Source organism: Balearica regulorum, chromosome Z, assembly GCF_011004875.1.
Source record: "Balearica regulorum gibbericeps isolate bBalReg1 chromosome Z, bBalReg1.pri, whole genome shotgun sequence".
Taxonomy (NCBI): domain Eukaryota; kingdom Metazoa; phylum Chordata; class Aves; order Gruiformes; family Gruidae; genus Balearica; species Balearica regulorum.
The window spans coordinates 23,898,167-23,919,328 of NC_046220.1; the positions used below are offsets into that span (position 1 = coordinate 23,898,167).

The window sequence follows — 21,162 nt, forward strand, 5'->3', positions numbered from 1 at the left end:
GGCGTGGACTGTCCCCCTTCCTGCCCACAAAGTGCCACAGGAGACATGCAACATTTCTGAGGGCCTTTTACAAAAGTGTTGTTCCAAAACACATTGTCCTCAGCTGGATAAGGGGTGGCAGTAGCTGGGCACTAAATTGTCTTGAGAAGTTCTGCTGTCATTTATATTGTATGCATACTCTTGCTGAAGGCTAGTGGAACATGAATTGTGATTGAGAACCTGTCATTCAAGAAATGACTTTTCAGGTGAAATAAAGCAATTAAGTTAATGCATTTCCTGATATAACAAACCTTAACATTGAAGTCACTGGTGAATTATATTTACCGTGATTTCTTTGCAGGTTCTGTACTGTTAAAATTTATTTGAACAGCAACATGTCAGATGATGGTTTTCACAGTTCTGCCTTTGTTGTCTTTGTTGGTAATTATAGGAGAAGCCCAGACGTACAAGCTAAAGAAGAACTGTGGAAACATATTCAGTGAGTATGGTCCTTGTAGGGTCCAAGTGACTGCTTGGTTTGCCTGTAATGTAGTTACTCACTGTAGTTATAGCCCTGCACTGTGGCTATAAAGCATTACATGCCGATTTAGTTATGTGCCACAGTAAACTATGCAGGTGTTAATGACCTGCTATGTGTAGAAGATACTGCAGATCACTGAATGCATTGAATACCGATGACCATTGTATGTAGATGAATTACTAAAGAAGAATACAGCATCTTAGAGATTTATTCCTCTGTGGCTTCCAAAATGTCGTTGTTCGTAATACTGACATTTTTAGGATAAGGCCCCATATGCTATACAACTACCAGTTAGGAAGATAATTAGCTATTCCGAAGCATGTTCAGTATACACAACGTTCATATATATTGTGAAGCAACAAGACCAGATTAGCAGGGAGGTGAGAGGAAGGTGGAACAGGATGCAGCATGCAGTTGAAGCAATCAAGGTGAAGTTAGACACATTTCTTAATAGGTTTCCTATTTTGATGTCAAGATAGCTTCAGGGCTGACAACAGCTTGTTTCAGTAAATCTTTTCAGCCTAATAAAATAAAAATAAGAATGGTTTTGCAGTTGGTAGCTACTGTTACATTTTTTACTTTGCCTAATCCTTTCTAGGAAGGAGCTTGTGGATCCATCTGGCCTGTCTGAGGAGCAATTGAAAGAAATTCCATACACTAAAATAGAGTGAGTTTATGTCAGAATTTTTCTTTGTGAATATAAAAGCCCACTTTTCTTGTTTTACTGTGAACTCTGTCATACTGAAATAGGAGTGGGTTTACACATAATCTCTAGGCTTTTATCTACTCCAGATGCCCATCTAGGATGGGTTGGGTGAGGCTACTTAATAATTTTAAAGCCCAGTATTTTCTCTTTCCAAAACATGAAAAAAACCGTATCTCTCTCCCACACACTCGTAAACCTGCTAAATGTCTGTATGTCCTGCATGTCTCCCTATGCCATTCATCAATCTGTTTTATGGTGTATACTACAGAATCAGAGAGAAATGAATGCAAACAAGCAAATCCATTTATTTCCTAAACATCTGCTTCCTTCTAAATTTTAATTCTGATCATCTAAGGCACTGTTTGACCTGTTCAACCCCTTTCCTTGCTTGTCACAGGCAGCTGCCAGGGCATAACTATTTCCTTAAGATCCAACATCTATTTCACTGTGATAATTGCCCAGGTGGGATGCCATGTGTCAGTGCAAGCAGCTGCATGTGGCAGAAATGGGATCTCGGTTTGCATTATAATATACTTCCACAACACCACTAAACAGAAGAGGCTGATGTTAAAGCTGTATTTATTAATGCAGTTTAGTAAATAGTTTAATTCTCAAATATGGGCATGCCAGTTTGTGACCTTTGCACTTTTAAAGCATTGAATTCCAAGTACAGACTCATAAGAAAAGCATCAGCCTTTTAAATTCAGCCAATGCAAGAAGCCATCTGTTATACTTTAGTAAGAAATGGGAGGATTTCTCAGGCTGCAGTTGAATTGATGTTTTTGCCAAAGATCTGGCTTACTAACCTACTGTTGTGAATTCTGTGTCTCTCTTAGGACTCAAGGCGACCCAATCCGCATTAGGCATTCCCATTCCCCTCGAAGCTACCGTCAGTATAGGCGGTCCCAGTGCTCTGATGGTGAAAGATCTGTCCTGTCTGAAGTGAAGTACGTGAATGTGGTTATTAGCAATGGGCTGGTTTAGTGTGGCCCAAAAGTTGTGCAGAGATCATGGTTAGATTCGTTGTGGCATAAATGTGGTTGGTTGCTGGCCTAGGATTCAGGCAGCCCTCTAAATAGTAGGTGTTCAGAGCTAAATGACTCAAGCAAGTACATAAACATTTCTGGTATATTCTGGGCCACGGAGGTTTGCTTGATCCACTCAGAAGGGGGGAAAAACAAAAAGCCAAAATAAACCAGTATTGCTCTTCAGTGGTAGGTCATGAAGTTGTCTAAGGGATGACAACTCATGACTTCCTTTCCAGATACCTTCATTCTTAATAGAGTTAAGATGTCATCTGTATTAACTCTGTAACTGGTTTTGCAGGAACTCTAGTACAACCTTTTTCAGCAATGGGTGGATCAGTCTTTCCTAGAAGACTGATTTGTAAAGGCTGTGCTTATGAATGGAAAAGTGACAGCCCTGTTCTCAGTTTTATTAAGGCCTTAATTATCAAAAGCAGTCCCCTGATGATATCACCCACTTGGGAGGCCAGTTTTAGCTGGATGGCACTGTGAAGGAGGTGTGGCACAACCATGATTTCAGGTCAGATTCATCTCGCATGAAGTTGGGCTGCCTCTGTAGATCAGGAGGAGACAGGCCCCTTGAGCAGGGATGGGATGACCTATGTCCAGGTGCCCACTGACTACTGAGGATAAACATGATAGCTTTTGGATGTCTAAAGTCAGGTGATAAGCCTTTTAGATTTTGCCTTTCAGATGTAGCTGTCTGGGTCAGTTTCATTATTCTTGCTCTGCACAGCTGTAGTTTACTTCATTATAGCAATATCGACTTTATAATATTGTAATTTCAGTGCAAAAACTGATCTGGTGCCTCCACTGCCTGTTACAAGATCTTCAGATGTGAAAGGTCCCAGCATCCAGTTGACTCAACAGGTTAGTAATTGTGCATCCTTTACAATTTTCCTTTTTTGGAGGGGGAAAGGTGGGGTCTAGTGCTTTAATTAAATTAGACCTTTGTTTTTCAGTGAAAATTAAAGCTGGCTGAGATTTGTTTCAGAAGCCATGTGACTTGAAATTTTACATTTTGCTTATATTTACACTTTGTTTGTATTTCCAAATATGTGTAGTTCTGTAGCATATGTCCCTGTGAACACCTGCTTCTGCTACTGGAGGACTTCGATTTCCTAGTTTGAGTTTGATGCTTCCTTAAGATGATACCCTGTTTTCCACAGAAGGAGAATCAACTTTCACAATTTCTTAAAATATTCAAGTGTGCTTGGGATGCAGTGATAATCACAACCTACTATCATATATTTGCCTCTTCTTAGAGGTTGTCTTAAGAGTTTTGTTGCTTGGGCTTGAAGCATTGCTTTTTTTTTTTTTCCCAAATGCTGATTTTTTTTTTCTTACATTATTGAAAGCTAAAAAGGATAGGACTTGTCTTTTTAAATGTATTCACTGGCTTTCATCATACATTATGGTACTGTAGCTTTGATAGGTTTATTAAGGTCAAAATGTGAGAAGCAAATTATATTCAAAAAGCACTTGCAGGTCTGTTGTACAAGCACACAAAAGGAAAACCCAAACATGGAAGGGAGAATTCTAGATCCTGAACTTCCCACACCAGTCATCATGTCTGTTAATCTGGCATGTGGATATACCAAAACTGCATGCTGATCCTGTATGTAGTGTGGAAACCGCACAGAATGCAACCAGCAAAATATGTCATATTTTATCTTGTAAGCAGCTAGAACAACTTAAGCTTGAACAATTCTAAAACAATAAAGAGATATTTTTCACTTTAAGGCTAGCTGACACACTACCTGTTCTTTGATAGGAATTAAGTTCAAGGATATTTGTTTTCCTGCATGTGATGGAAACTGAGAAAGATGAGCCATCCTTGATGTTTTTGTAAGGACTTGCTCCAGCAGTGAAGGGGAAGTTGGTATACTTGAAGCTAAGCACATTTACATACTTTGTAGAAATAGCTAACTTGAGTGATTGAGTCCTGTTCAAAACTCACATTGTCTTATTTCCATTTGTATCCAATACAACATGGCTTAGATTCATGCCCTGGAAGGACTTAATGTTACAGTGTTCAGTGTACACAAACACCTTTCCGAAGTTCCTTCTGCCCCCTCCCAATAGTGGCCATTAATTCCTTGTGAGAGCTTGCTTGCAGTGTTTTGCTAAATATCAAATAATTAGTTGTGGCATTTCCTGAATAGGGAATATAAATCCAAATAGCACAGAGAGGCAGCAGCTGGCAGGGGAGAGAGGAGGCAAGAAGGGGGCGAAAGTTCTGTTTGATCAAATAAATGTACAGACTTTAATATTTCTGGTGTATGTTTGTGTATATATATACACATATAAATTGCTATATCCTTTGCCTAAGGCTGTCGTAGCAGCAGTTATCAAAATACAGTATTTACATTCTGCTATACCTTTTCAACAATGTTTTAATTTGTTCCCTTCAGAGACAGAATGGATCTAAAGACAGCCTAATAGAAGAAACATCACAGCTATCCACTAACATTGATGGAAAACCCACCACTAAGATCATAAAAACTGTACAGGCGTCACGCTTCAAGGTGGAGACTTGACTGCTGTAACTGAAGATGGTGAATGGATTTTATTCTTTGGAAACTGAGAACTTGAGTGTAGGTAAAAGGGAAGGAACTGAAGTCGACGTGGTAGCAATTTCTTCAGGACACTCAGAAGCACAGCCTGCTTGCTGGGAAGGCCAAGGCAATGCTTTTATCACCTACACCATCCTAGTGGTGTGACAGATCGAGAAGCTGCCTGACTAGACAACCAAAAAGAAGTCTTAGTAAAACGGAATGATCAGCAGTTACATTTCCAAAAAATGAACACAAAAAAATTGCTGCAGCAAAACAGGCTTTATGGTCTGCTCTGTAACTGAATAGCCTTTTTCCAAAAAAATGACTGTTAACTGACATGATCAGGACCAGATGCTTCAAGAGAAGCAAATTAGTCATATTTTTGGCCAATTGTGCAATACAGTGTGATATGGGGAGAATTATCTTCACAATTTTATATGGGGATCAACTTGTGTCCTGAGCCATAAGGACCGATAGCTCTTATAAGGTTTATTTTAGCCTAGCACAAGAACAGATGTTTGTGTTGTTAATACAAATACTGACTCAACCCGTTTTAGCTCAAAAATGATAGACTTGGTAACACCCTGTAGCATAGAGTTCCAGAGGTGATGCAGACTTAACTTCCCTTGGCAGTTTTAAGTGTTCTCAATTTTGAATGCCCTTTTATCTAGAGGGATTATTTAATTGAACATTCCATGCCGTAGAAATACATCTATCACCTTATAGTAAACCACACTGGGAAAACAAAAAAAAAAAGAGAATATGTACTGACCCACCGTATTAAGACTGCTTAGCAAGGCACTTAAGTACTGGTTAAATGAAACTTGTAGAGTAGGATTTAAGAGAGCTAGGAAATAGCCTTTTTTTTTTTTTTTCCACTAGATTAGTGAAGTCTGCCTTAATCTCTTTTCATATGAAATAATGCTAGTACCTTCTGATACTTTTCTCTGAGCCATTTCTATGATGATAAAATGACAAAGGCAGTATTTCAGGTATGATAATTGCAATTTTTTTTCTATTGTCACAGTAGGAGTAGTAAGTTTTATTGATGCTGCACATTGAGTGGGTTATCTTCTAGTACGTATCTGAAGTGATGCCTAGTTCTTCTCCTGTCCTATCACTTTGTATAAATAGCTGAAAGTCATTCCTCTGCCTCCCATTTGTCCACTGTCGGCACACGCATGAGCCTTCTGGTGTTGGTAACTTAGTACTAAGAAGCTTAGCAAAATCTTTGTGTTGTGAAAGTAACTTTTGCTAAGTGTAATCCCCAAATTAAATATTGAATTTGTCAAACTGCCTTGGAAATAGCTGTAGTAGCTCATGTGCCTTTTTACATCTGTCCTCCTTAAACCTGACCCCCACTGCCTTCAGTGATTTGCAGTGATCCTGTGTGTTCTACCCATAGCAACACCATACCAGGGGACTGCAGCCCTGTGAGGAAAACACTATTGTTTGTGAACTGGAGTGAGCATAAGACATCTAAGTTATGCTTTACAAGAGGCATGGAACTACTAATATACATTTTAACAAAACGGAGAAGTGAAACCTTGTATGATGTGTTTTACTTTCCACTTCATTTTTTGATTCTTTGTTGTTTCATGAGCTGAGGTGGTCAAGTGGATGCTACTAGCCAGGGTGGTAGCCATACAGTTTGTATGTTCCCATCACAGTATGGACTGGTCTGCAGGTTGCGAGATGGATGCTGCATCATGCCAGGGAAGGCAGATTCACGTCAATATTTGTCTTTGATCACTTAAGTTGGACAGTTCTACTTCTTCAATCTCTGTGAACAAATCTAAGGGAAGGAAAGAGCTTAGAACACCTCTGTGGTAAAAATTCTTGTTCACGGAGGTTCTTCAGCATTTTCTGAATTTACTATAGATTTCATCCTAGGACATTGTTGAGCTTGGCTTAAAGTATTTGCTCAAACTATTTTCTAAGTATGTTAAATGGTTGCATGGTAATTGCTCCAATTTAAAGTGTTCTTTAGGATCTGTTTATGACCTTCTGTAGTATTCTCAGAAGCACCACTTAAAAAATCAAACCAAATAAAAAAACAACACAAAACCAACAATAACCCACTAAAACCAAAACAATAAAAAACCCAACCCTATGGCAAAGATTGTGAGAATACAGATTAATCTAGAGCATCACAATCTGTTGGAAGACTACTGAAATACAGCAAACCACACAAGAACTGCTTACAGTATCTTAAGGAAAGCCACTTATTTCTTCAAGATGATGTTCCAACCTGGAGCATTATACACTTGCTTGTAGTTTGTTACTTTCTAAATCCTTACTGTTATCCTGCATTCCTTACTGAGGCACAGGCAAGTAGAACATATCTACTACTTTAGGAGGATTTGTGTTGTTATTATTTGAGAATTATCTGTACGTAGTGTCCGTATCTTGTCGATCCTCAAATATTGATCAAGAAGAGAATTACTTGTAAAGTTTATACCCAACCTCATGTTTCCGTGTATGTTGTCATCTGCCTGTGGGCTTTTGTGTATTATTGCTGGATACCATCAGCCAATATGTGGTATTATATAAAATACCAGTATGTGTATTTTACTTATCGCACATCAGAAAATAGGCTTCTATCTAGTCTAGTAGTGACAGGTTTCAATTCTCAAGTCACAGGAGAGTTGTTTGTTTCATAATCAAGCCAACTTTTTTGCATTTAAATGAGAAATTTACATAGAGAGTCCTAGATTTGAGTTAGTGCTCTTCTCTCCAACGAGACTATGTGGGAAGCAGGTTTTAGCAAGTCTAATGCTCAGTCTGGGGCACTACAATAGAGTTTTGGATTCACAAAAGAGAGACTAAGCTTAACACCTGTATTAAATGTTAACTGTCATGCCAGAGCAAGGCAAAACTTGGACATCACTGTCAGCTAGTAGTACAGAAAAAGAAACTTCTTCCAGGTATGTGAGCCTCCTTTCCCTCAAGCTTCTTTCCTCAGTCATTTGAGGAAAGGCACCTTTTCTTGTGATCTTCTTGGTTTTCTGTGAGAGGTACCTACAAGTGATCAATCACTGAAAGCACTTAGTGTGTCACAGCTATGCTTTGTAGCCCTAAACCACCCCTACGTCACCTGTGGCTGGCCTTTTACAGCTCTGAGGTACACCTTGTGCTTTCCACTGTTGGTACTCTTCCTCAGCTTTCTTGGGGCTTTCACTGCCTAAAGGCAGTTAGGTTTTCAGACCTGGAGTTTGGATGTCAGTCCAAAATGCCTGTACCTCCTGATGAGTCAGGCAGAAGACAGGAGATGTTTAACAGTGTCAGGCAGTTTACCCTGGGGTGGGATGACATACAGAACTGACCTCATATGGACAAAGGACTGACATTTGAGACATTCTCATCCTTATTCTGCCTCTAGTCTGCTAAACTGATCTCAGACCAACAATTCTAACTTTGTGCCTCTGCATTTACATCTTCTCAGACTTCTGTAAGGGCTAAGAATATCTAAGTCCTGGAACTCTCTCACTTATTAATTAACAACACCTACAACATAGATGCACCTCTTCACAAAACATGTATTTTATACAATAAAGAGGGCTTGCTAACCACAAAAACATTTTTGTATATCCCATATTGGTCCCCTTGCTTGCTGTTTTCTTTCATTAGGAGTTAGCCCTGACCTGCTGTTTTTTACACTGCACTTCTTACCAATATCCCATACCTTGCAACTTGTATTCTAATTAAGCTCATTATATTGAAGATGTTGGGGGGGGGGGGGGATCACTACCATTTAAGTTGCCAAATAATCATGTTTATACAGGTGAATATTGAACTGAATAGATAGCACATTTTCTTTTGGGAAAGCCTGTTTAATTCAAAGCTCCCTAGAAAGATGGTTGAAAACAATATACATAAATATATCAATGTGATGCATATGTTCTATGTACATTAAGTAATCATGAAGCAACTGTGTGCTTTATTTTAAAATGAGTTCGATAGATGGCTGTGTCAATACTTGTCTCCAGGATATTTAAAAGTCAAGTAAAACTTGAATTTTTAGGGCATTCCATGGTTGCCTGTGTGTCTTATTTATGTGACACAAAGCAGCAAAGCCTTCAGAAACACAGATTAATTTGACAACACCATCTGGTAAAACCAGGTGTAGTACCAATTAAAATCCACTTGAGGATACAGGTTCTCTAGATTAAGTATTTTTCCTGGTAGCAGAAAGTCGTCAGCATTGTTTTATACTTCCAGTACATATCCGTACTAGTTTCCTTTCTTACCTAAAAAAATCACCAGAAAGCAACAGCAAACTACATAAGCTGTCAAACCAAATATACAGATGCAGAGCCAGTGTGTCTCTCTAATTTCTCTCCTGTATTTGCCTCCTTGATAAGAATTGTTTGATAAGAGTTGTGGTGGGTTGACCCTGGCTGGCTGCCAGGTGCCCACCAAGCCACTCTATCATGGAGGGGAGAAAATAAGATGGAAAAAAACCTCATGGGTCAAGATAAAGGCAGTTTAATAAAGCAATGGCTGTATGCAGAAGCAAAGGAAAACAAGAGATTTATTCTCTACTTCCCATCAGGAGGTGATGTCCGGCCACTTCCTGGGAAGCAGGGCTTCAGTATGTGTAGCAGTTGCTCCAGAAGACAATCATCGTAATAACGACAGCACAGCACTGTGAGGGCTGCTACAGGGAAAACTACCTCCATCTCAGCCAGGCCCAGTACAGGAGTGAAGAAAACCACTGCCCTCCCACCTGGTCACAATTTAAATGATACACCTTACTCACCATGTAAAGTTAAGATCTAAAAAATAGCTAGGACTATGCTGTTATTTCCTCAATGAGGATATCAGAATGTACTTGTCATTCTTCGTAAAATACTACCATTACATTTACTACAAATGAGCCCCTTTGCTAGGCAAAAGCAGTAACAGTTTTACACTAAAGAATGCCTCCACAGGTCACCCACTGATACAGACTGTTTCATTTCAAAGAGCTAGCATCAGTCAACTCAGATGCACTGTGCTAAAAGATTAAAGAGCAGTTTGGAACAAGCCAGTTTCCTTTCTTTGTGCACCTCTTGAGTTCTGGTTTGCAGGCTTTAATACCAAAAGCCCTCTTCCACAGAGCGCTGGAGGCAAGTAATAGAAAGGAGGGCTGGTGGAACTCCAACCTAGTGCACAGACCTTTGTTCTCTTGCTCCCCTAGACCACCTCAGAATCTGTCCTCCTTTCCAGTTTTTCATACTATTAACTTCATCTGTGAGACACTGTGTTCATGTAAAACAGAGGAAGGGGGAAAAAAAAGCATGAAGGAGTCTTGAAGTTTTTTTCAAGGGTACAGTCCAGTTAGCCATTCAAAAATTAAAAGGCAGTCCTAATGTTTAAACACTAAATGTTTACATTACTATTTTAGTAATCAGTGCCCCTTACACCCACCTATTCCTCCCTCTACCTCACTTTTTCTTTGTTCCACCACACTATGAAACAGGTATTACACACTGAGGCTTAAGATTCTATAGTTTTTCTTGTTGAAAGGGAATTAACATTTTAGACAGCCATCATTAAAACTTGGCATTAGCTGTTGCGCTCAAGAGTTTAAGAAGAAAAAAGTCTTAAAAGCTACTCCTGCCAGCCTTGCACTTTAGGAACAAAGACCCACGAGCAAAACTCGTAAACGTGGTATCTTCAGGGAATATAATCCCTAACAGAAGCCCTAAGCTTTCAAGTGCATCCAATAGTTACATGTTGGATCACTAAAAATTAATTACTTTTGTCTAAACCTCCTTCCCTCTTGACAAACTGAAAACTAACTTATGCTTAGACTTTGCATTAGTAATTTGCTTACGTTCAGTACTGAAAAATCAGACATTGCAAAATACATAATTTCAGCATTTGTTCTTCTGATAAAAGTAATTTATGATAAGTCTTCCTGAAAAAACAAGCAGGAATTCCAGTTATTATCCGTACAGTATTTCACTCCAAATTTAGTTGAAGTACCATACTGTGCAGCTGATCAAGGTAATAAACCAAGCTTGCAGTTTTCCATGCTAGAGAAATACCCTTTCCTGCTATTTTTAAACCCAGGTTTGCTGAATTTTAATTTCTACTTTTCCTCACCACAATAACAAATCTCAGCTAATTCAATCTCTGAGTACTATGGAAGACCATTGTTTCAGTGATCACCTCCCATCCACTTAATGTTCCTAGGCTTCACTTAGTCCAAAGGAGTAAACTGGTAGGCCAAAAAACATGTAGAGGAAGTCAGAACTGTCAAACAGAAGCAACTGCTATTATACTTGGGAAAGACAGAAATTCTGAAAACAGAAACATCTATTTTATTGTCTACATAAACATTAGCAGACACTGCCCCAATAGTTACAAGCACCTTGTGTTACTACATGCAGGCTTAATATTCCACCTTTTTGAGTTTTTTGTTTCTTATGGAGTAGTCTTGCATAGAGCCACTGGTCTCAGGCTGGTTCTAACAGCTCCTATGGAAAAAAGTAAACACAATGTGAGATTGGACACATGTAGCACACAGGTGTTTTCACTAACACGCTCGAGATACCTGAGACTGGTACAAAGTTAAAAGGATCAGCTCCCCCCTCATCCCTTTGGAAAAAAGACAAAAGCTAAAATCTGCAAATGTAATTTTTAAAGAGCCTACATCCAAAAGAGGCTCTTCACCTATCTAAGCAAGATTTCAGATCCTACAAGTTGGTGGCAGTACTAACACCTTCTAGCTGTTGGGAATCAATAGAAAGTTTTGTAGTAGTCACTCACGCACACACATCTCTGCATTACATGACAGTTTGAGAGTATTACCCAATAATAGACAGACAAAGTTTAGTAATTGTATGTTGAAAAACAAGTAGCCCTGTTATTATATAAATTATTCAGTGGATTACATATGCATTTCTGTTCCCAGTGTCTGACAGGTTCATACAAAAACAGTGCCCATCTTATCCTTCAGCCTTGCAAAAAACCCCAGTGCCTACGGTACTAAAGGTCTGGGATGGATTTCACTAGTTCATTTTCTATCAATAGCACTGGTAAAGCATTAAGCGTGTCTGTGTTTTTCATGTTGCTCAAGTAGATTTTCACATTTCAATGCATGAAACTTTCCGATTCTAGTATTTTCAAGGGCATTGTGACAAACTTGAAGGAATTTTACCACTTCACTGAAGCTGTCTTTCCCACAAGGAAACCAACAGTGATGTAGCAGATCTTACATCACTCAGGTTCATTTTTGTATGAACATGTGCATGCTCATGCAAAATACTGACCCATCTTCAGTTTAATTTTTCCCCAAAAGTTACTTGAGTAATTTCTCATCAGATCAACCAGACTGGTAGCTGCTGGGAAATCACTTTCTGAATATCTGCCTTCAGCATGGACAACTACTGGAAAACAAATTTCCCTTAGAACTTCACTCAGCTCAGTTTACACAGCCAGGCTTAAGAGCTTGTCATGTTGTCTTTGTGAGCAGCTGTCAACTAATCAGTCTGCTTTCCCAGAATTGCATTCACATTTTGAAAGCTGCTACTGCAAACACCACAAAATTATGCAATCTGTATTTCTCTTCTGTAGTAGTTTGTACAGTACTATTGATTTCTAGCTCAGTGAAAAATGAATAAAAAAAAGGCAACAAAATTGTTTATCACTCAAAAGCCTGAATAATTCAAAAGACTCATTAATGGGTGCCCAATGCCACCCTGATTCTTCCCGAAACTTCTCTGTAACTTTTATCTCTTCCGAGTTTTCTTGGCCAGTATTTACAGTTTTTCCCTGGAAATATCACTGAGCAGGACTCTGTATCAGCACCCTTGTCTTCACTACGTCTCCAGGAGAGCTGGATGCATCAATGAAACAAGAAAAACAAGAACACAAACAAATATGCAAAGATACTTTTGGTTCTTTTTGTGTCCTAGAACATCACTCCAGCATAAAGAGGTTTCAGTGAGGCATAATTGCACAAGATGTGTGAGCAGGACATCTTTTAATGGTTTTCTACTCCATTCAATATAGCCTACATCGCTGTTGTACTTTCACTCTGTTTGTGTCCCAGTTATAGCTGGGATAGTTACTTTTCCTAGCAGCTGTTTAGTGCTGTGTTGTGGATTTAGGATGAGAATAATGTTGGTAACACACTGATGTTTAGTTGTTGCCAAGCAGTCATGGACTTTTCAGCTTCTCGTACTGCTCAGCCAATGAGAAGGTGGGGGGCACCCAAGAAGCTGGGAGGGAACAGAGCCAGAACAGCTGACCCCAGCTGGCCACAGGGATATTTCCATACCGTATGATGTTGTATTGGGTTTGCATGGCAAGGTTTTGGTAGCGGGGGGCTACAGGGGTGGCTTCTGTGAGAAGCTGCTAGAAGCTTCCCCCATGTCCAACAGAGCTAATGCCAGCCGGTTCCAAGATGGACCTGCCACTGGCCAAGGCTGAGCCCATCAGTGACTGTGGTAGTGCCTCTGGGATAACACAGTTAAGAAGGGGGAAAAAACTGCTGTAAAAACAGCAGCAGAGACAAGAGTGAGAAGATGTGAGAGGAACAACTCTGCAGACAGTCAGTAAAGAAGGAGGGGGAGAAGACCATGGTGAGACAGGCCGTCCTCCTGCAGCCCATGGAAGTCCACAGTGGAGCAGATATCCACCTGCAGACCATGGAGAATCCCACACCAGTGCAGGTGGAAGCACCTGAAGGAAGCAGCCCATGCTGGAGCAGGCTCCTGGCAGAACTTCTGGCCCTATGGAGAGGGGAGCCCATGCTGGAGCAAGTTTTCTGGCAGGACTTGTGACCCTGTGGGGGACCCAAGCTGGAGCAGTTGAACTGCAGCCTGTGGGAGGGACCCATGCTGGAGCAGTTGGTGGAGGACTGTCTCCTGTGGGAGGGACCCCACACTGGAGCAGGGGAAGGGTGTGAGGAGTCCTCCCCCTGAGGAGGAAGGAGCAGCAGAGACACCGTGTGATGAACTGACCACAACCCCCATTCCCTGTCCCCCTGTGCTGATAGGGAGGGAGGAAAGAGGGAGAGAAATGGGGAGTGAGTTGAGCCCAAGAAGAAGGGAGGGGTGAGGGGAGGTGTTTTTTAAGATTTGTTTTTATTTCTCATTAATTTATTGCCAAGCAAAACAGAGTATTTTTTCCTAAGTTGAGTCTGTTTTGCCTGTGATGGTAACTGATGAGTGATCTCTCCCTGTCCTGATCTCAACCCACAAGCCTTTCGTTGTATTTTCTCTCCCCATCCAGTTACGGGTTGGGGGAAGGAGAGGAGTGATAGAGCAGCTTTGGTGGGCACCTGCCCTACAGCCAGGGTCAACCCATCACAGATGTCATGCTCAGTATATAACGCGGCGGGGTGGGCCAGGAGGTAGTTTGGCTCGAGATGCTCAGCAACTGTGCTGTTCATAACTTGTTTTGTCATTATTCTCTTCCTTTTCCGTCCTATTATCATTATTTTTGTCATTATTCTCTTCCTTTTCCATCCTATTAAACTGTCTGTATCTCTACCCAAGAGTTTTACATTATTTTTTTTTCTTTTCAATTCTCTCCCTCATCCCACTGGGGGTGGGGGGAGCAGGGGAAGTGAGTGAACAGATGTGTGGTGGTTTAATGTGCCTGTTAGGTCAAACCACAACAGTTTGAGCAACCAGTCTGTTCACAGTCAAAGTCAGTTGCTGCTGCTAAAAAAAACTCCAGGATTTTTTTTTTCTTTCACTGAGTACTGCTCAAAATATTTAACAGCACTCTCTAGCATGTGGTGTAATATTGTGAATCTTTCTAATTTACAAGACAATTGCTTATTTCTTCAGTTTGACTTGAAACTTAACTTTGCACTCTGAATTTCACCTTTGGTTTAGTCTCTATAAATTTAGAGTAGGCTGTCTAATAGTTTATTCTGTATAGTTTACATCCTCTGAAATGCAGGTAAGTTAGCATAATGATTTCTTGGTACTTATCATTCTTGCATAATGTTTCCAATACTGACCAAGAAGTTCCTGACTTCAAAGACCTGGATTACCTGTCATGTCCTTGGATATGTAGGTTACTTAACCCACAGTTTCAGCACTGGAGAAATCTTTGATAATACATGCAATTTTTATTAATGCCTTGTTTGTACCACTTAATTTCATGCTGGCTTGCACTCCTCAACTTTTCAATAGTGTTGGGTTTTCCAAGACTTTACAGGGAAACACCATTTTGCATACAAGATTCTGATCTTTCATATTCACCAGTCTTTGAAAATTTTCAGTCTTTCTATTCTGAACTGCTCCACAGCATCACTCCCAAAACCAAACATGGAAAAGCACAGCCTCCTCTTGGACACACTGGCAGCCACACGCTGCTTTTAATAAGCTACTCACACCAAACTTTTACTTTAGGGTTTTCACTTTGCTTTTGTTAATGAGAACACAGTCATCAGGCTGAACTCACTCTCAATGTTTCAATTCTAATTTCTGCTGTAAAGTCATTCTGTCGAACTGCTTTTTCAACAGAAAGTCGCTTCATTATAAGAAAAGGCTGAAGTATGCAGCTGCACAAGAAATTATTGTCACTCACCTCATGAAGGAAGTTGCAGGACAGCTGGGCAATTGGTACTTTCTAAGTTTTTCTTACACACCCTTCTCATGCTCAGAGGCTTTCACCACATAGAGCTATCTCTGTGAGCGTCTGAACTTCCAGCAAAACATACTAGAATTCTGTAAGAAGCATTCATACTGTTAAGCATTCTGGCAGGAACAGACCTTGCAATCCCCAAGGTGAGAGCCACCGCTGCTAGCAATACTGAAATACACTTTACACTTTAAAAAGTGCATCAAGGAAAGACTGTTCTATGTATAGCAAGAGTAGAATACATTATTATCCAATACGACGTAGTCCTACAGAAGGATTCTTTTTATACCCTTCTGACATCAGACATAAATAAATAAAGGCAAATGCACAAAGGCAAAACATGTCTGTCGTGTCCACCCCCCCCATTAAAAAAGATTTTCATATTTTTGTAGCTAACTATTCTGAAGCTGTAGGTATCTTTTTGCATTACAAAAACTAGACGCCACTGCAGGAGTCTGAAATGTTATGTACTAATTACTTGCAGGACAAACATAAGAAGTTACCATGACAGACACGACAGCTAAATAATGGTAAAAGTGGCCATCATTATTTTATTTTTTCCTCTTTTAATAATTGTCAGAGTCTTCATTTAAAACTACTGAAGCATAAAATCTACTGTGTAACTGCTCAACCATACAATTTCTACAGATTCTTTTTGTCCTTGCAAAAACAGGGAGGAGAAAGGTAAATAACCAGCTCCTTAAAGAGTTTGAGCAAGAATTCCTGTTTGCCTTTTTTGACACCACATTCATTCTGGACAGGAGTGAATGGGCAACACAAAGGCAGAAGTTTAAATGTTAGAACTGATAATCTCTGCAAAATTACATTAACAGCATATGAAAAGGATCAACAGGCAAATACTAATAATCCATAAGAAAATATTTTATACAGACTAAGTATTTAACTAGGAAAGCCAAGCACACCATGCTCTTGGGACATCTGGTGGTCATGCTGGTGCTTGCTTAGGCCATCATCAGACTTCCATTGCTTTCATCTGAAAGAAAAGGGAGAACACACTTTCACTTGGAAGAGTAACTGAGATACATGAACAATACAAAGAGCCTAACAAGAAATACTTGAAATAATTGCCCAATTTCAAAGAACAGACAGCAGACTCTATACGCTCCAGTCCCCCCCTCAAAAGTTCATATCATCCCTATCAGTGCACTTTAAGACTAAGAGCTACTCTTGTTACACAAGTTCCAGTAGCCTGCTACAGCAACCAGGAATTATGCAGAAACCCATCAACATTTCAGAAAGCCAGGCACAGGTGACTGTATGACAGCCCCACTCATCTTTTCCACATTACTGAAAAAAGATTCCTTTAAAATGGGTGGTCCTTCTATCGAGGGTTATGATGCATTTGAGACTGTGCAGTGCTGTCCACATGGCAAAAGCCTGCCAAAAAGATTTCAGCATAAACCAACTATATGAAAAAACTATAAAACTCAACTCTTCCAAAATGTAAGCTTTTGGCGAGTTCTCCAAAGCAGCAGTGAGAAACCTAGACAGAAACCTTCAAAACCAGAAACTCCAGAGGATGAAGGCCCACCGATTCATTCAATGCCTTGTTCCATGGAGGCATGATAACGGGGGAGGGAAGAAGGGGATAAGTCGTTCGTGTGCTAAAGCTGTTCCCCTCACAAACCGGCACCCCAGACCCGGCCATGCTCTCCCAGCTCCCGTGCCCGCCGCACCTCCCACAGCAGGGAGGGCAGCGCCAGGCTTTCGGGGAGGGCGTTTCAAGGCCCGCCACCACCTCCCGTTACCGGCTCAGCCTGCCTCGGAGCCCTGCCCCGCCCGCTGCAGCCTGGCCTACCTCTCCAGCCAGCACCCTGACCCAGTGGGCCGCCGCCAGCAGAGACCCGTCAGGCTCAGGACCGTTAAGGCGCCTCGGTTCCTTCCCCACGCCCTGCCGGGCGGGCTGGCCGGCAGGATCCCCCCGTCCCCACCAGCCCCATCGCAGGTCAAACTCCAACCGCCGCCCCAGAGCCTCCACGCGCGCCGAGGAAGAGACCAGCACCCCCTGCTGCTCCCAGTGTGCCTCAGGAGGGGTGAACCAATATTCCCACATGGGATGGGGGGGACACGCCGTACGCCAGCTCCTCTCGCAGCGCAGAGGCTGCGCATCGGACCTTCCACAGATGCAAGGCTACAGATCCATCGTTTCTTCAGCAGCCGGAGTCCCGATCAGGCGAATCCGCTGGGAAAAAGACGGCGACGTCTGGGGAAACATCGTCCCTGGCTACCTGCGCGAGTACGGCGATGGAGGCACCCCCGCCGCCACCTGCGCATGCGCAGTGCCGCCGCCCGCCCGTTGAGCGCCGGCGGGGCTGCTGTGCTGGGTTCCCTTCGGCGCCGCCGGCCGAAGCCTGAGGGCAGTGCCGCGGCAGTGGGTGCTCACTGCCCGGGGGCAGGCGGCAGCTCCCGCCCCGCCCCGCCCCGCCCCGCCCTGCCCTGCCCTGCCCTGCCCTGCCCCGCCCCGCCGTCCTGCTGCCGCGGGATTTGCTGCTGAGGTGGCCGCGGTGGGAAATTTACTGGTGTAACTGTTCTCCTGTGGCGAGGGGGTTGCCGTGTGTGTGGCGTATTTACACCAGCGAACTGGACGTGCTGTGGGGCCTTCACCCGTATGGCTTGCCCAAGCTGGGTCCCTAACGGTACAATTATGCTGCTACAGAACACGTCTGTCGTGCCTGAAGCTCTCACTCCGTTAAACTTCTCTGCTGCAGCACAGATTCCTGCAGGGCAGCACTGCCTGGAGAACTTGCGTGGTGGGAGATGATCCTCTTGTTCACAGGCCACGTTAGGTTTCCTTTCTGAGTGCGCTGGGGCTGTGTTTTTGTGGTAGCTCTCATGAAAGGTGATGAGGCTTATAGTGAGGCAACTGCACATAAACATCCTCATGTTGTGTATTACTGATTTGTGATCACAGCGGTAGCACTCTGCTGTTTGCTCCCTAGCAGGAGGAACATGTGCAAAGTAAAGATTTGCAGCTCAGGGACAGCTGCCTGGACACAAGTTTAAGTCAAATGGAACTAGTCCAGATTTTGATTACATAAGTGAGTAGTATAGTGAAGAAAAAACATTTAATGTTTGTGACATTTATTATTTGTGCCTGGGGATACAGGAGAGCTGGAGTAGCTCCATGAGAAAACATTCAATCTATAAACCAGTAACATTATATGAAAAACTCAGTCATTCCAGGTGTCCTCAGGAGTTACTACTGAATCATGAAATCACAGAATGGTTTGGATTGGAAGGGACCTTCTAGTCTCACCCTCCTGCCATGGGCAGGGACACCCCCCACTAGACCATGTTACCCAAAGCCCCATCCAACCTGGCCTTGAACACTTCCAGGGATGGGGCATCCACAACCTCTCTGGGCAACCTGTTCCAGTGCCTCACCACCCTCACAGTAAAGAATTTCCTCTTTATGTCCAATCTAACTCTCCCCTCTTTTACTTTAAAACTATTAGCACTTGTCCTGTCACTACAGGCCCTGGAGAAAAGCCTCTCTACATCTTTCTTATAAGCTCCCTTTAAGTATTCAAAGGCCACACAACAAGGTCTCCCCAGAGCCTTATCTTCTCCAGGCTGAACAACCCCAAGTCTCAGCCTCTCTTCATAGGAGAGGTGCTCCAGCCCTCTGATCATCTTCATGGCCCTGTGGACCCATTCCAACAGGTCCATGTCTTTCTTGTACTGGGGCCCCCAGAGCTATACGCAGTACTCCAGGTGGGGTTTCCCAAGAGCAAAGTAGATGGGGAGAATCACCTCCCTTGGCCTGCTGGCCACACTTCTTTTTACATAGCCTGGGATATGATTGGCTTTCTAGGCTGCAAGCGCACATTGCCAGCTCATGTCCGATTTTTCATCCACCAGGATCCCTCTCGTACTTTAACCTGGCTGGCAGCTAAAAGAACCACAGCGCTGTTCGCTCACTCCCCCTTCCTCAGTGGAACTGGGGAGAGAACCAGAAAGAAAAAAAGTAAGACTTGTGGGTTGAGATAAAGACAGTTTAATAGGACAGAAAAGGCAGATTAAAATCATCTTCTACTACTACTACTACTACTACTACTACTACTACTATAAAAATAATAATAAATAAAAATAATAATAAATAAAAACAATAATAATATACAAAAGAAGTGATGAACAGCACAATTTCCTACCACCCAAAGCCAATGGCCAGCTAGTTCCTGAGCTGCCCTGCCTCCCAGCCAACCGCCCCTGTTTTATACGGAGCATGATGTCACATGGTATGGAATATCCCTTTGGCCAGTATGGGTCAGCTGTCCTGGCTGTGTCCCCTCCCAGCTTCTTGGGTGCCCCCCGCCTTTGCATTAGCAGGGCAGTATGAGAAGCTGAAGAGTCCTTGACTGCTTGGCAACAACTAAAACATCAGTGTCTTATCAACATTATTCTCATCTTAAATCCACAACACAGCGCTAACCAGCTGCTAGGAAGAAAACTAACTCTATCCCAGCCAAAACCAGGACAATAGTCGAGTCCTCTGCAGGGCTGCTCTCAATGCCTTCATCCTCTAGTCTCTGTTGATACTGGAGATTGTTCTGACCCTGGTGCAGGACTTTGCACATGACCTTGTTGGATTTCAGGAGGTTCACATGGGCCCATCCCTCAAGCCTATCAGTTTGGTGTCATCCACCAACTTGCTGAAACAGTGAGATACCATAAGAAAACACTGACCATAGTGATTTTCATATAATAGACATGGGTTAGGGACATTGGTCACAAATCTTGTCATTCCTCTCCTTACTGAACAACTTGCAAGACAGTAAAAAAAATCAGTGGAACAATTTACAAAGGACAGGAAGTGAATCTGCATTGGTGGATTTTTTTTTTTTTTAAATCTGATTTAGTCCGATCAGGGATAGGGTTTTTCTGAAAGTGGCAATATAGTTAAAAAAGGAATAACATCATGTCAGGCACTTCTGTGGCCTCTATTCTAGATGATCACAGTGAATCTGAATTCCTTACCTCTGAATCTGTGAACATTTTATTTGTTATAACTGTCCTCATGAAGCCAGGACATGCTAAATTGAGGGTGTAATTAACAACATCATTAATTCTTATTTATCTAGTGGATCAAATATCCTCTTGAGGTGGAAACAGGTATCTTGCTGCCACATTAAGTATCTATGAGCTTTAACAGAAGGTGTTCATGAATTGTGCTTTGACAGGTTAAGACATGCTGTCCCAGCAGTCTGCCTTGTTTTGCCACAGATTACTGTACATGTTGCATGGTTAGCAGAAATGAATTAGCTGCTCTGATACAAAGCCCTGTTGTAGCTTTCATGGTCTCTTATGGGGAATCTGAGCTAAGCCACTGACTGGTGGCATGCAGTGGCTGAGGTATTCTAGTCTGTAAGTCTGGCCACAGGACACAAGGGGAGAACTTGACCCTGCAGCGATTAAGACAGAAAAGCTTACCTTCCTAGTGAAAGATTTGAGACACTCAGCATTTTTTTACTTTGAAGTTAATAGTGAGATATTATTTTCTGTTTCATTTCCTAAAGATGCGATTAATGATTTAATCACTGAAATTATTTTGCTTTGTGTCATTTGGTGATATTTTTTTAAGCTGGTTTCTTTCAGCCAAATTTGTCAAAGGGCTAGAGAAATACTAAGTTCTTGAAGGCTTTGTGAAAAAACATCATCTGGCTAGCCTAAAGACCCACTAAATGTTGCATGCACTACTTGTAATCCCACCAAATGGAGAAAGCATGGGAGGAAGTGGTG

The 21,162-nt window shown here is 42.0% G+C and overlaps 1 protein-coding gene, 1 long non-coding RNA gene and 1 other non-coding gene across 5 annotated transcripts in view; 1 reads left to right on the forward strand and 2 right to left on the reverse strand.

The window, feature by feature from the left end:
• The window catches only part of EPB41L4A (erythrocyte membrane protein band 4.1 like 4A), a 146,822-nt gene extending 138,194 nt beyond the window's left edge, over positions 1 to 8,628 (forward strand). For all 3 annotated transcript variants that reach the window (XM_075740053.1, XM_075740051.1, XM_075740052.1), the window contains 5 exons: positions 431 to 478; positions 1,119 to 1,187; positions 2,063 to 2,173; positions 3,040 to 3,121; positions 4,666 to 8,628. In XM_075740053.1, the coding sequence (XP_075596168.1) occupies positions 431 to 478; positions 1,119 to 1,187; positions 2,063 to 2,173; positions 3,040 to 3,121; positions 4,666 to 4,791 (436 nt within the window). In that variant the 3' untranslated portion in view covers positions 4,792 to 8,628. The remainder of the gene's footprint in view (positions 1 to 430; positions 479 to 1,118; positions 1,188 to 2,062; positions 2,174 to 3,039; positions 3,122 to 4,665) is intronic.
• A 653-nt stretch (positions 8,629 to 9,281) lies between these two features.
• Positions 9,282 to 17,354, reverse strand: LOC142599439 (uncharacterized). The gene is made up of 4 exons (XR_012833000.1): positions 17,222 to 17,354; positions 16,326 to 16,396; positions 15,349 to 15,488; positions 9,282 to 11,276 (listed from the first exon to the last, which is right to left on the reverse strand). It is a non-coding gene; the product is annotated as an uncharacterized LOC142599439 (long non-coding RNA).
• Positions 16,056 to 16,187, reverse strand: LOC142599622 (small nucleolar RNA SNORA13). Its single transcript, XR_012833200.1, has one exon. It is a non-coding gene; the product is annotated as a small nucleolar RNA SNORA13 (small nucleolar RNA).
• Positions 17,355 to 21,162: the final 3,808 nt, after the last annotated feature.